This window comes from Marmota flaviventris, chromosome 10, assembly GCF_047511675.1.
Source record: "Marmota flaviventris isolate mMarFla1 chromosome 10, mMarFla1.hap1, whole genome shotgun sequence".
In the NCBI taxonomy this organism is placed as follows: Eukaryota; Metazoa; Chordata; class Mammalia; order Rodentia; family Sciuridae; genus Marmota; species Marmota flaviventris.
The window spans coordinates 36,403,937-36,419,495 of NC_092507.1; the positions used below are offsets into that span (position 1 = coordinate 36,403,937).

Genomic DNA, 15,559 nt, shown 5'->3' on the forward strand with positions numbered 1-15,559 from the left:
GAGAAAGGGGGTGCCACTTCATCAGAAGGTACCTGTTTCTTCTTTTTTCCCATTCATCCATCTCTTTTCTCTCCATTTCCTTTCAAGGGAAGGCAGACACTTCATAAAAATTTGTGAACTTTATGGCAGGAGGGAGAGAAGAAAAGGTTTATATAATAGATTTTCAGGAGAGATATACATGGACAGATTGGGTGACAATCAGGAAGGAAGTATGCTAGGATGAATAATGGCTCATTTATGTACACATCCTCAACTCCCTGGGAGAACTATGATCATGTCTTAATAACACAGTAGGCACATTGTTATCAAAAAGGTCCTTATGATAAAGATTTGATGTGAAGACAGAAGTAGAGAGATTTAAAGGTATTGCAGGATTTGAATATTGACCATGGGTCCTGAAGCCCAGCAATGCAGCTCCAAGTAATGGAAATGACAAAAGGAAGAGGCACACCAATGGCCCTGGATGTGCTGTGGTACTCCAATGACCTTGGGTACACCACAATGGATCCATGTTAGAACTCTGATCTTCAGAACCAAAAGGAACTACATTTCTGTCATACAAAGCCAACTGAGGTTGTTGTCATTTTTTATAGAACAGTAGTAAACTCAGATGGACAGACAAGCAGCACAAGGGAAAATGATTGGTAAAGGACAGACAGGGTGGTGGGCAGGCAGGTGACCAGGGGACAGAGATACAGGCAGGTGAGAGACAGATAGAAAAAGAAGCAGGTAGGGAGCCTGGGGTTAGGTGAGAGACAGAGGGCCAACAGATAGGACAGGAGGCAGGAGAGCGGGCATGTGGGAGAAGGGCAGATTAAAAGATTGAAAGCAGTTTGGGGGCAATGGAAGGTGTACAAGAACAGGTGACAGAAACACAAAATGTCAAGCAGCTGGCCTGCAGACATGTCCTCTCTTCCACCAGAATTATTGGAGCTTCCTGAGATGCAGGTGGATTCCATTCTTGGACTTCATCACAGGGAGTAACATGGGTACAGGGACCCTGGTGGGATCTGGTAGTAGCTCAAAACGAAGTAGAGTCAGGGCCACGGCCACTTTCAGCTCATTCATGGCAAATTGTTTCCCAATGCAGTTCCTGAACCAGGCAGAGACAAAGAAAGTGGTCTCAGGCCCCACTCTGAGCTAGGGAGGCCTTGAACCCTGTGCTCCTGATAAGAGCAAAGATTCAGAAACCTCCTTTAATTAGAGGTGGCAAACACCTCTGCTTCTAGCCTGGATTCACACTCTCCTGCCCTTTGACAAGGCCCTACTCATCTATGGAAAGCTCTGACCCCACTTCTACATTCATAGACATGAAATCTCTGCTAAGGTAAGGTAAGGCTAGCACACTGAACAATCAACTCTAATAACACTTTCCATTTTAAGAATAAGTCATTGGCTAGTTGAGTCTCTCTACTGATGGTTTCTGGTTCATCAGCGTGGTTATCACTGGTCTGGACTGCATGGGAATGTGTGGACCACACTCCCCGGGATCATATCTCTGGCGTCAAAGGATTCTGATGGCAGAATCAGATGTCAGAATCATCTTATTAGGACATTGTGCTGGGGATCTGTTTGCTCTGATTCCATCTGCCTCCCACCCAGTGGTCAGGCTCCAGCCTGCATCCACCAGCATCTCTAGACTTGTACTCCAGAAATATCCCTCTTGCCATCTTCAGTCTCTTCTTCCTGGCTTCACTGGTCTCCCTGACTCCCCTCCCTCCTTACTCCCATGCCCTCCACCAGTAAGGGCAGTATCCAAGGCCTCACCTCCCTGTACACCCTCTGTGGGCTACTGCCTCACCCACCTCTCACCTGTCCAGCCCCACTTCCTGCTTCCACTCATATTCTTGAGGTTGCTGAGGATGTCCTCCTTCTACTCTGCCTGAACATCCTCGAGGCTCAGGACAATGGCCAGATGACCCTTAACCCTCTGCTGGCTGTCCCTCTCTCTCCCAAGCTACCATCAGTGTTTTATTCAAGTAGCCACCACAACCAATGGCCTCCAACAGTGCCAGGGACAAAGAAACTTGCATCATGTTCAATGAGTGATGAGAAAGTGAAAAAGTTATGGAAAGAGTGATATTTGTCTCAATTGCAGTTGTCTGATTCTGAACAACACCTTTCTGTTCTCACTGAACAGAGAGCAGACACTTGCCTCAGAGCACAGGACTTGGCACAGAGACACACAATTTTTTAATACTTTCATATAACTTAGATTAATTGAACTGTAAAAATGAAATGCATTTGGACACTCAGAGAATTCCTACCTAGTAACTGAGCTACCTTATAGTCTCCTGTCCTCCAATGTAAGTGCCATAATTTGTAGCCAGTATCTAATAGGAAGTTATCAATTCCAGAATAAATTTTATCTAAGATACATGATTTCTCCATGGACAATTTTATTTTATGCCTGTTCTATGAAATTTGATTCAGCATTGTAAAATTCACAGATATTTGACTCAGCAACATCATCCTACTAATCAATTTAGTAGGTTTATGGTAATGTGTATTTCACAGGCTGATTCCTGTAGCCTTGCCGGGCTTTCATAACAGCCCCTTTGGCATGGCCTGTCCAGCTCAACTGCAACTTCAGGTGTGTTTTTGAGTGTACGACAGTATGTGCTCTGTGTTGCCTGAATAGTGAGTTTTCTCTGAGGCATTTAGCTTCCTCATCCTATACCATGGATTTTGTGTAGAGATCCCTCTCCAAATGTAGAATTTTGCTGACTGGGAACATGAACACCCATTGTGAATATTAATATGAGACCAAAAATTGGAGGGCAGAAGCCAAAACTTCTTGAAATCACACTCATTGGTGTCCACCCCTGTACAACAGACTGCAAACTCTATACGGACAGCTTTACAGTAAGAACGACAAGGTGTAATTCTAAATATATGGGAATATTTCAATGATTCATCAAGTGCCCACTGAGGAATTAAGCAGAAAAGGGATGAGTTCATAGAAAATGTGGAAGAAAGAGAAATCTACCTCTTAAGATACTTGAGAATTGAGGAAACCAAGCACCTGAAATGTAAATTGTATATGCAAATCTAATTCTGAAAATTCATAATCCAAACGAATAAAACACCAAGACACAATGAAACTTGTGGTCCAAACTTCTATTATTTTGGTGTTTAACTCACCAGATGGTTGGCCTTTGGGTAGGGCAGTGGGTCAAACTCTCCACAGTGTGTCCTGTCTTTGGGGCACAGGCACAAACACACAACAACTTATACCCACAAAAGCCAACAAACAAGGGCCTACGTGAAGAAGCCTAAAAAACACTAGGGAATCAATATATTGGGTCTTGAACAGAGACTCTCCGTTCTCCCCACCCCACTGGCACTCAGGGGACATCTCACCTTGATCCTCCTGAGAAGGGCAGGAAGGAGTGGCTGTGTCGAGAAGATCCAGGTGCAAATCGAGAAGGATCAAACACCTGCAGAGAGAGCAGCAGGGCCAGGACAAGTTGGGATCAAGTCCCTGCTTTCCAATCATGGTGGGACATGATCCACAGATGTGGGAGCAAGAAGAGGGTTTGGTCATGACAAATCATCCCCTTCCCTCCCCACAAGGCCTCCTACCTCTGGGTTTGGCCACACCTTCGGATTGTGATGAAGGCCATAAATGGAGAGTGTGACCATGAAACCTGTGGGACAGTTAGGAGACAGATGACTAATTACCCTACTGGGCTATAGGTCTGGTCTCTCAAACAGCAGAAAACATGCACACATAAGTTGCATGGGTCCCGAAATCGTCACTTTGAGTAGAATGATTTTACAAAGCATCTGAGTGACAGTAAGGAAAGAAAACTGTGAGCCTAGGAATAAGAACAAGAAAATATTGGAGACTCACTGCTTACACCAAATGAAGTGACAACACACAGCCATCCAATACCTTCCATGAAACTGTGGAGAGTAGACATGCTCTCAACCAACCCTCATGAGTGCCCTTCAGAATACACTGGTCTACACCCATTTTCATATGAGATACTGGAGTCTCAGTGAGGTTATCTTTCTCATATTCACATAGCTGGCATGTGCCAGAGCAATGGTCAGACACAATGGTGGGTGAGCCAATGGGTGGCTTCCTAACAGGGCAGGAATATCAGCTTCTCCCTTCTATGATCCTGACCAATCCTTACATTCCAAGGACCACATTGACTTGTAACATGGGCTTTCATGATCTCTTTCATTTGCCTTGAGGCATTTATATATATATATCTTCTCAACTCTGTATGATTCTTTCTCTACCCTGCTCTTCTCAAGTACTGATAATCACAAGGATAATATCTGGAGGCTGATATTAATCTAGAGGTTGACATTTTTTTCTGATTTCAAGCTCCAAATCCCGCATTTCGTAAGACTCATCAAAATTTCAGAGTAACTATGCTTTCTATAGAGGAGGAAAGGGAGACTGAGAAAAGTTAATAAAAACTAAAAATCAGGTGGATCTCTCATCCATTGTTTCCTTAGAGAGTGAATGGGTAAGTATAGAAAGGTCATACCTTTGGGTAGGGAGCGTCCATCAGGGAAAGTGATAGGTTTACTGAGATCTCTGCTCACACTTGGTACTGGTGGATAGAGCCTCAGGGCCTCCTTGATGCACATGGTGGTGTAGGGCATCTGGTCCATGTGGTCCCTGAGGTGAAGGCCATCCTGAGAGGCAGGCAGGGCCCAGGAAGACCAGCACCTTCTCCCTACCAGAGGCAGGGCTCTCCCACCTCTTGAGCTCTCACTCACCAGGTGATGGAGGCTCCGTCCCCCAGGAGGCTCTGGACCTCCTCCCTGCACTTCTTCTGATGCTCAGGGTGTGCGGCCAGAGCATAGAAGATCCAGGAGATACCACTGGCTGTGGTGTCATGGCCCTCAAACATGAAGGTGTCCACCTCGGCACGCAGGTCCTCATCAGACAGGCTGCTCCCATTCTCCATCTGGGGAGGCCATGGATGAGAGAGCAGGGTTTGTCCCTCCCTCTCCTAGGCAAAGCCTCTGGTTTTTCCACCCACCACATACTCACTTTGGCACACAGAAGGATGTCCAAGAAATCCAAGTGCCTCTTCTGCCTGATCTTCTCCAGCTCTCCCTCATTCTGCAGCTGAGCCTTCCTTTGCCCGATCACTTGATCTGTCCCAGGATAGGAGTTACCAGGCAAATACACAGTTACAACAACCCCTAATAAGCCATTTTACCCCTATGACAATCTGGGTGTCCTGTGGAGCTCAGGATGCACAGGTGAGTGGGTGTGTGGGAGTCTAGCACCATCTGATGCAGGCCGACCTTCCATGGGAGTCCCTGTTGAATGCTGGTGGGATAGGTCTCATTCAACACTGCTTAAGTGATGATACTGGCATTGTGCTGTACCTGACACACTAACATCTCAGCTCCTAACACTTGCAGTAGGATAGTGCCAACATAAGGGTGTCCTAGTTTCTTTCCATGGTTAGCAGGTGCACTGCCTCTGTCTCAGGGGCCATGGCCCTACCTCTTAGACTGAACCTGGTAAAGGAAAGTAGACAGGATTAGAGACAGAACCTGTGTGCTCATGGGCAAGCTGGCAGGCATGGTGGAACAAGCGGCCATCAGAGGTCTGTCTGTAGATGGTGTCGTTCTGGTGAAAGACATTCCTCATACGAGAAAAAAACAGGTAGTTCAGATCCCCAACAGCCTGAATGTAGGACTTGGAATTCCTGATGGAGAGATTGCAGAACAGATTGGATTGTGGAGCCACATGACTGGAAGTAGTGTGGCTTCTATTGGGAGATTCCTTTAATGCTGTGGACAGACAACACTGAGGTACACCTTGTATCTGTGTTACATCTCTTATGAGCTTTGGGACTTTAGAAGATGGCATGATAACCAGACTTCTACCCCATGCAGGAACCAAGGACCTATGGCTGGGGCGTGTTTGGGTCTGGTCAGGGATCAGGGCTTGGCCTAGGAGCAGGATAAGAATCTCCCATTTTATTTATGAGCATTCAAGAGGCATCACTGACTCTGGGGTAAATTTATACCAGTTAGTTAGAACAAGAGGTCAGTTTGGCACTGACCTCTCCAGCTGGATACTGCCCTGATGGCTGAAGGCACACTTCATGATGGTGTCCAGGGTCATCAGGGAGACATGCTGAAAAATCTCTAGGGAGTCCTGTCCAATAAGCTGCTCCCATTTGTCCTGGGGAGGAAGAAGGTCATTACCCTATTCAGTTCCTCAGAAGGCCTGTGCTAACTAGGTTACTCTCTTTCCCTGCATCTCCAAGTATTCTTTCCTGAATCTCAGGGTCACATGAATTTTCGCAAATGAAGAGTTCAAGCAAATATTTGTATTCTGCTGCCTCTTTCTCAGAAATTTGTATTACAAAATGAAACAAACATTTACATAATAGATTATTAAATTTAGAATTTTAGGCAATCACTTCTGACCATTCGATTGATGAAAGCCCCTGAGACACTTTTTAGGTTTCAAATTCATGACCTAAACTTAAAAACTAACAGAATACCAAATATGAGGACAAGATAATGTTAAGCAAATTGAACCTCTGGGACTCACGAGCCACATATTGAAAATAATTCTTTTCATTATCCTTCAAGAAAAGTTGCTGAAATCAGAGAAATGCAAATTAAAACCATGCTAAGATACCATCTCACTCCAGTAAGAATGGCAGCCATTAGGAAGTCAAACAACAACAAGTGCTGGCGAGGATGTGGGGAAAAGGGTACACTTATACATTGCTGGTGGGACTGCAAATTGGTGCAGCCAATGTGAAAAGCAGTATGGAGATTCCTTGGAAAGCTGGGAATGGAACCACCATTCGACCCTGCTATTCCCCTTCTCGGACTATTCCCCAAAGACCTAAAAAGAGCGTACTATAGGGATACAGCTACATCAATGTTCATAGCAGCACAATTCACAATAGCTAGACTGTGGAACCAACCTAGATGCCCTTCAATAGATGAATGGATAAAAAAAAATGTGGCATTTATACACAATGGAATATTACTCAGCATTAAAAAATAACAAAATCATGGCATTTGCAGGGAAATGGATGGCATTAGAGCAGATTATGCTAAGTGAAGCTAGCCAATCCCTAAAAAACAAATGCCAAATGTCTTCTTTGATATAAGGATGGCAACTCAAAACAGAACAGGGAGGAAGAGCATGAGAAGAAGATTACCTTTAAAAAGGGATGAAGGTGGTTGGGAAAGGGAAAGAGAAGGGGAATTGCATGGAAATGGAAGGAGACCCTCATTGTTATACAAAATTACATATAAGAGGATGTGAGGGGAAAGGGAAAAAAACAAGAGAGAGAAATGAATTACAGTAGATGGGGTAGAGAGAGAAGATGGGAGGGGAGGGGAGGGGAGGGGGTATAGGAAGGGGATAGGAAAGGCAACAAAATACAACAGACACTAGTATGGCAGTATGTATAAACGTGGATGTGTAACCAATGTGAATCTACAATCTGTATACGTGGTAAAAATGGGAGTTCATAACCCTCTTGAATCAAATGTATGAAATATGATATGTCAAGAGCATTGTAATGTTTTGAACAACCAATAAAAAAAAGAAAAGTTGCTGAGCACTGTCAGATCATTCATCTGAGTTCAGATGGATGTGATGGAGGGGCAGGTTCACTGTGAGATGTGGACCTGGTGTCCATATCAATACATGGGTCACTCAAGTCCACATGGAAGCCCTCAACTCCACCCTGAGAGAATCCTACCCCGGGATCGGCAGTGCTAAGCTGGATCAACTCCTCCTGCAGTTCACTGTGCTGAAAACTTGGAAGTATGAAGAGGAGTCTATATCCACCATGATGCTGTCTGCCTTGGACCATAAGGAAGTGACTATATCCTGCTTTCGGGTCCACTCTGCTCCTTCAACTTTTGAAGAACTGACTCTCACAGTAATGGCCTGAGATTGTTGTTCCATGTGACTGTTTTTGATGGCTGTTAGGCTGTGGAATCTGAGTGTGGGCCTTGAGTGAGTGAATGGGAATGAAAGAGAGAGACTCACCAGCATCACTCTGACAGAGTCAGCTGTGATTCCCACGTAGGGCTTCAGGATGTCATAGTGGAAGGCTGGGGTCAACATCCGGCGGTGCTGGAACCATGTCTCCCCATTCAACAGGAGCAAACCGTACCCTGGGTCATATATGGTTGTGTGCATCAGTCAGTGGGCAATGAGAGATGGAGAGTGGGGACAATTTAAGATAGACAAATAGTGGAACTCTTGGGGGAGAGAACCCAGAGGGCAGAATTTCTTTGGACAAAGACAGTAATGACTGGAACTTTTTGGGAATATGAATTTCCCAGTTGGGCTGGTGTATCTGATGTGATTATGACAGCTGCAAAGAAGAAGCAGAAAGGATTTGTGGGCAGGAAAAAGAGGTACCCAAGTCCATGTCAGGCTGAGACTGTTTGGAGGTATCTAGAAGGAGACATGGAAGGAGTGAGCCTCAGGAGGACTCACAAGAGCTTGCAGAAGGGATGGGGTTCTGGATAGATTAAAAGAAATGAAGCTTCATTTAGGGACAATCACAGTAGTGGCTCATCAACTCTTGTCCTCTGTGAATCAGAGAGAGAGATTTTGCCAACCTTAATTTCAGAGTGCCCACTCTTAGATGTACATACCAATCCAGGGAGCCACAAGTCTGTATATACTCCGAGCTTTTGGATCTGAAAATTAAGTAATGGGATTAGTTACAAACAGCAAACAAATAATACAGACCCAGGGCAATTGTGATTGAGGCCATGGGCTGTCATAAGTGACTGATGACTATCAATTGGCATTTTGTCCCATGTCACCTCCCACTGCCTCCCATCCCATTCTGTCTCTGTTGAGACAGTAAAATGGCTCAGGAAGACAGGCTCCTTGGACCAGCACGACTACAATAAGAAGCTGTTCTCAATGCCACAGAATATGATTGAGCCTTGGGGTGTTTTAACAATGAGTGATGGCTTAGAGAGCTTATTATCTAAACGGGGGAAATTGGAGGTTTCAAACCAAGGTCACTTGGATATGAAGTTTGATTCTCAGATACAGTCAATATACCTAACAAATCACCTCAATAGATACAACTCATATACCTCACTGATTATCTCAATTTGTTTTTAAAAAAGACAGGAAAAAGACAAAAAAATAGTGCCACAAGCTATTTTAATGTCCACTATGAAGTAAGTACTATTGCCCATGTAGTAGGTGTATCCAGGGAAAGCAGTAGGTAGATTATTCACATCGACTTATGAATTCCCAATTTGCCTGGACTTTCAGAGACCCAGATATGATCTCAAAAGAGAAAAACTGAACCTGCTGAGAGGGGGTTCACTCTCACCTGATCTCCCCAGAATGGCCTTCATGTATTCAGGATCATAGAGGAGGACGCGCACTTTGCTGCCCCACAGCCATTGTGGGAAGGCGCACGGGAACTCGTTAACCCACTTCAGAACGTATTGTAGCTCCTGGTCCTTTGGGATCTGATATTAGGGGAAAGACAATGTTTTAAAAATCATCTTTTATTTCTGGCTTAGGGACTGTAGTGAAGGGCAGCATAACCATCAGGACATATTTCTGGATCTTTCAGCAGAACTCAGGATTTTGGAACTGTTTCTGCTGACCTACGTGTGCTGCCCTAAGCTGGATCCTGTGGCCCTGGAGAATAGAGCTGTGTGCCTCAGCAGAGCTGTGGGGGTCAGAGCCTCAGCTGTCTGTGTGGACATCCTCCACCTCCTCTTGAGTGTGTTCAGAGCACAATCCCTAGCAGAGCTTCTCTCCCTGCTGCCCTTTATCATGCTCTGTGTGCTCCCTCAGGGCTGGAAGTGCAGGAAGTTGACCCCCTCCCTCCACTGCCCTCAGGCTCTTCCTTTCTCTCCTTCCTCTGACTCTACACAAGGTGCAAGGCTTTGCTCTGGGCACTGGGGTACAAGACAGTGTTGGTGTGCCCAAATCCCAACGACCTCACATTCAAGGTGCTTTGAAGGAGAGATAAACAAATCTTGTTTGGAGGTTAACACTAAAACCAGTCACCCTCACCAGCAAAAAAAAAAAAAAAAAAAAAAAAAAATGTGCTGCCATTCCTGTCTCCTATACCCATGACATATATTTGCCCCTCAAAACACACATTCTAGAGACATCCTCAGTTGGGGGCAAACCTATCCATTTGGTCCCTCCACCTGAGCAGAGGTAGCTGATTCCCTGTGTCCTGACACGTCCTGATATTCTTGCCCTTTGTTATCCCAGAATGATCTCCTCAGGATAGTGACTCCATCACACTGATATCTGTGTTTCAGAGCAAACTCAGGACCAGACAAAGAGTATCCTAGTCTGTGAATGGGGCAGGAAAGACTGTAGAAGGCTGGTTCTGAGATGGAGGATCTTTGAGGAGTCTAGGTGTGCTTGGCCTTGAGAAGAAAAGACTCAGGAAGAACAAACAACAGTCCTCTAAGGTGCCAGGCTGCAAGGACAGATGTCAGATCTGCATGGTGATAGAGTGAGTGACAGAGGTGAGTAACAGCAAGACAGGCTTCTTTTAAAGGAGTGAGCTCCTGGTGCTGGAAGGGGCCAAGCCTGAGAGGTAATCTGGGTGTTCCTCAGATGCCTAGAGCATGCAACAGGCTTTGTCCTGCCTGCAACAGGCTTTGTCCTGTGCACTTCCTGGCCAGTCTTTGGGCTGCAGTCTCCCTTCCCTCCTACTCCCCTTCCCATTTCTTCCTACCTTGTGGCCAAAGAACCAGTGGGATGGTGGAGATGGAAACTGCTGAAGGGCTTTGAGCAGCCATTGCCTGCGCAGGAGGAACTGGGCTGCCTTGAACAGCAGCAGAAGCAAGCTGAGCAGCGAGGCCACTTGGAGGAGCCCAGAGATGCTGCCCGGGAATCTGGTGAGGCTCAGTGAAGACATGCTCATGGTGCAGAAGCTTCTGTATTACTCACTGTCCCTTTGTCACTGATTAAGTCTGGAAGGAACGTCCCACCCACTTGTGGTAGAGTGAACTGTGTGGGCAGGGCTTGATCTCAGTGTACAGAATTAATTAACCTGAAAGTTTCACCTTGGGAAACAGTGAGGTCAAAACCTTATCAGTGGACAGAGGCAATAGCCATGCACACACCCATTTCCCCTTCTCCATACTGATGACATATTCTTGTTGGGCACCAACTATGTGTTAGGCTGCATGCTAGTTGCATTCCAGAGCTGCTTAAAGAACAGACCTGAACCCAGACTTTGAGAATTTCAGAGGTAACTAATCTAACATTTAGTAGGTGTGGCTGTGTTGTGCTGTTGCCATTATTTAATAATGAAAAGTTTATTATTACAGAGAGGTAAATGGAAGGCTTAGCACTGACCCCCATCACCTGCTTTGAATGCTCAGAGGAAAAGAGCCTTCAAAACAAATGATGGGGTTCAGTGCTAACACACTCATGGTGCAGAAGCTTCTATATCACTCACTGTTCCTCACAGTCACTAAGATACCCTGACCAGCCCTGCCTAAGTCTGGGATGATTGCTCTACCCACAGGTGGGAGGGAGCAGGGTGAGACAGAAATTGACCTGACTCTAGAACTGATTAACCTGAAAGATCCACCTTGGGAAACAGTGAGGTCAAAGTCTTATCAGTTGATAGAGGCAAAGGCCATGCACAGACTCACTTTCCCTACTCCTTATTGCACACAAATATGTTTTGAGTACCAACTATGGGATAGGAAGTAGTTAGTGGGTCAAGCTATGTAAAGAAGACACAATAACTCACACTTGAAGAAATTCCTAGCCTAATCCATCAAACATTCAGTTTGATGAAAAAATTATTATTCCAAAGACGTAACATGAGGTGTTCAGAGGAAAATGATCAAAGAAAGTGGGTGGTGGGATTAGAATCCTTTCTTATTGGCAACCAAATCTGAGCCCAACTGTTCAACTCCAGTGTGTGAGTCCCAGCTGCTTCAGAAATATTCCCCGAGTCTCTCCTTATCCACTGTATAGAGAGTGACCACGCTCTGAGTGGAGCACTGCAGAGGGACTCCGGAGACTGAGGCCTGGCAACTTATCCTCTCTGAGTTCAGTGTCTTCCTTGTAAGAAGGCTATTAATCCTTTTTCCCAATTACACTTGAGTGCAACTCATTCTTTCAGTCTTTCAACAATTTCAAGAAAATTTCTCAGCCTCGCTGTCTTGTGAGTAAATGAAGAAAATGACATCAGTATAGGAAAATGGGATAAAGCTATAGTGGAGCAATGAAATGTCCACCAGGTGAGGAAAACACTAAGAAGAACAGGGTGTCGGGGAAGGAATAGGAGACCACCTGAGGGTGGGTGGCCTCTGGAAGATCAGTCTCCAACACACCATGGGGAATTAGGGAAGGTTCACATCTTGAAGACCCTTACTCTCACTTCTCATAATTCTCCAAGATCAAACCAAACATGCAGGATTCAGAGAGTAAAGCACAAGATACTTCAGGAAGAATCCGGGGGAAGCTGGCTCTCCCAGCAGCTGCAAGGTTCCTTCTGGCCTGACCCCTTCACTCATCCACATGTTTTTTTCCACCACCTCCTTCATTGCCTGACATCATGATGGGTGATTCATTAATTAAGAAGAGGCACAGTTCTTCTCTTTGTCCTCTGATCCTGTGTCCTCTCAGCACCCAAGGGCAGAGGAGCATGTAACTATTCACACCACATTTCTCTCAACTTTTTCCTCATTTCCCTCATTCCTTTCCATTCTTAGGTCTTAGAGTAGTGAGCACTTGGTGTTCAGGGTAATGATCAAATCTTTACCTGCTTTCTTTCCCAACAAGCCTAAAAACAGTTTTTAAAAACAAAACATCTCATAGTACAGATGGGAAACCTAAGGAAGAAAGGGCTTAGCTTCTTGCCCAGGTTCAACCAGCTGGTCCAAAGCACAGCCAGGATTCTATCCCAGGCCATTGAGACCCAAAGACATTGCTGTTGACCCTTAAAGTGAATTTAATAATTAGCTGGAGGGACAGTTCTAGGGCATGCCCCAACATTGCAGGGAGTATTTCTTGTCCACCATGTTCATTCAGTGTTTCCATGTAGCACAAACACATGGCAGATGATCTACTCCACATATTGGCACAAATGCAAGATTCTCTACACAAGGACCCTTTGTGAGAAGGTACAGGGCCAACCATGAGGCTAGATCCTTGTCACTGAAAATGATTCTGATGGAGAATTTAGCAGGATATGAACAATGATTACAAAATAAGTGACAAGAGCAGAATACAGAGCTACATGTGCGGTGTGATCTGAGGTGTCAGTCAAACTGTGTTTGGCATGTGAAGATTTCTCACCAGTAAATATTTTTGCAATCTTTTTTCTTTATGTACACCCCAACCAAAGACTCCTAGAGGGTTGTAACTAGACATTGTATTTCCTGATTTTCCCCATAGCATGAGGAAGAGACCCGCACATACTGATGATGCCCAGTTAATACTTTCTGATTTGATGAGTGAGAGAGGGAGTAACTTAGGACTGGTTAGCTCATCATCCTTCTTATTCTTTCAGTCTTTCAACAAATTTAATGTTTGGATGCCACATTTTAAAATATAAGTTGATATTTCTTAATGTTTCTGGGTGCTTCCTGGTTTCAGTTTAAAAGTGAAGGTAAGCAGAGGAAGAGGCCATGGATCCTGAGGTGGCAGCTTGGAACAGGTACTCTTGTGCATAGTTTACCCCAGGCCCTTCCTACTTTCAGAATTCTCATAAAGTTGAGTTTGATGGTGATGCCATTTTACATTTCTCACAATTATTCATATACGAAGGCTGAATATTCCAGCCAAACATTTTTGAAAACTAAATGTTTGCTACTTTTCTCAACTGATGAAAGGCACGAAAAGAACTCTCATGTTTTTGTTTTTGTTTCTGTTTTTATCAGCTGGGGACGTTCTGTACCTCCTCTTCTCCCTGGCATGACAGACACAGCTAGTCTGAGAAAGTGAGGTTCCTTCACCTCAGCACCCTGCGCAGTGCTGGCACACAGAGAAGCTTCACAAATATCTGTACAGTGCTTAGACTTTGCAAAGCATACCTGTGCCTCAGTTTACCAGGTGTTGCTAATGTTATTTTACAGACAAGAGAACTAGTGCACACAGACGCTAATTGATTTTCTCAAAGTCACAAAAGAAGTGTCAGAGTCAAGGGCATCATATCAAATCTAACTCCTCATTTTCTACTACTTGAGTTTATTTATTTAGTTTAGCATCTGTCCTGCAGACCCCCCTTTGGTCTTTCCAACCTGTTCTCAGATGATTGTCTCCTCATGGGCAGCTCCTAAAAGACATCAAGAGCCTTCCCACCCCAGAGCCTTTGTGCTGGCTTCCCTGCCCCAGAGTGCTCTTCCATGACTCTTCACCCCCTCAGACCGTATCATCCTTCCAGGTTCACCTTAAACATCCTCTCCAACTAGAAGCCTTCCCATATTGCCCTGTTCAAGCAGGTCCTCTCTGGTGACAGCATCTTTATTTCCTTTCTGCACTTTCTGCTGTCTGTGAAAATTACACTTAACTGTCTACTTGCCTATTTTCCCTCTTCGGCCTAAAATTAAAGGGAAGGACCTCATCTTTCTTGTCCCTCTGAAATGGCTACACCTAAGCTCTGCACAGGTAGGTTTTCACACTATGAAGGTCATAGAATATCAAAGGGAGGAGTGAACATCATCCACTGGCTTTGCCTTATCTTCTGGGGAAAATAGGCGGAGGATCTCTTCAATGAAATCTGTGAAATTCAGAAGAAAGAAATTGAAGAAGACCTTGGAAGATTGGAAGACCTCCCATGTTCTTGGATAAGCAGAATTAATATTGTCAAAGGCAGATGATGAGACAAGCTTTGTGTATTAATGTTCTGTGATCCGTGTTTTACTCAGCGCTTTCTTGGCATAGTTGGAGCTCAGGATATACATGGGAGCAAGATAAAAAGTGAATTGGAACATATGTAAGTGAACTGGGTTGTATAAGTTGCCTGGTTCCTGATAGGCTGTGGGCCTGCTTCTATCACGGGATTAAACATGTTCTGAGAAACAATGTGCTAACAAGTAATTATAAAATATGGCCTGAGGGAACAAGGTTGCCATAGGGCCAATCCTCATGGCCTTTCTACTTACAAGCCATATGGCCCTAAGCAAGTTATCTAACCTCTCTAAGAGCAGGGTTCCTTATCTGTCAAGGAGATTGCCAATTTACTAGTTTTTAAGTGCTTAATTTAGCACTTAAATTGATGTACACTGGGAATAAATGCTATTCAAATAAGTGTTATTTTCTTAATATATTCTTTATTTGTTTTGTTTTTCAGTCCTACTCCTCCCTGCCCCATCCTCCTCCTCAACTCTACTAGTATCTGTTCTTTTTCTGGGGGGCAGAGGGTACCAGGGATTGAAGTCAGGAGCACCCAGCCACTCAGCCACATCCCCAGCCCTATTTTGGATTTCATTTAGCACCTCGATTTTGCTGAGGCTGGCTTTCAACTCGCAATCCTCCTGCCTCAGCCTCTGGAGCTGTTGTGATTACAGGCATGCCCCACCATGCCCGACAGTACCTCTTCTTAACATATTATTGTCT

General features: G+C 44.8%; 1 protein-coding gene across 1 annotated transcript; it reads right to left on the reverse strand.

The window, feature by feature from the left end:
• Positions 1 to 924: 924 nt before the first annotated feature.
• Positions 925 to 10,901, reverse strand: LOC114084155 (cytochrome P450 4A11-like). Its single transcript, XM_071618732.1, has 12 exons — positions 10,713 to 10,901; positions 9,333 to 9,474; positions 8,632 to 8,676; positions 8,015 to 8,142; positions 6,051 to 6,172; positions 5,536 to 5,690; positions 5,021 to 5,127; positions 4,744 to 4,934; positions 4,509 to 4,642; positions 3,586 to 3,650; positions 3,364 to 3,440; positions 925 to 1,093 (listed from the first exon to the last, which is right to left on the reverse strand). Exons 1-12 carry the CDS (start codon positions 10,899 to 10,901, stop codon positions 925 to 927), a joined length of 1,524 nt encoding a protein of 507 aa, XP_071474833.1.
• Between the last annotated feature and the right edge of the window lie 4,658 nt (positions 10,902 to 15,559).

What these genes read in the sequence shown, in the direction of transcription:
- LOC114084155 (XM_071618732.1), bottom strand. Translation starts at nt 10,901, where the DNA reads ATGAGCATGTCTTCACTGAGCCTCACCAGATTCCCGGGCAGCATCTCT. An exon ending in ACTGGTTCTTTGGCCACAAG is followed by an intron (nt 9,475 to 10,712) that starts GTAGGAAGAAAT and finishes CCCTAATATCAG; the next exon opens with ATCCCAAAGGACCAGGAGCT. An exon ending in GCTTGCCCATGAGCACACAG is followed by an intron (nt 5,128 to 5,535) that starts GTTCTGTCTCTA and finishes ATCCTGGGACAG; the next exon opens with ATCAAGTGATCGGGCAAAGG.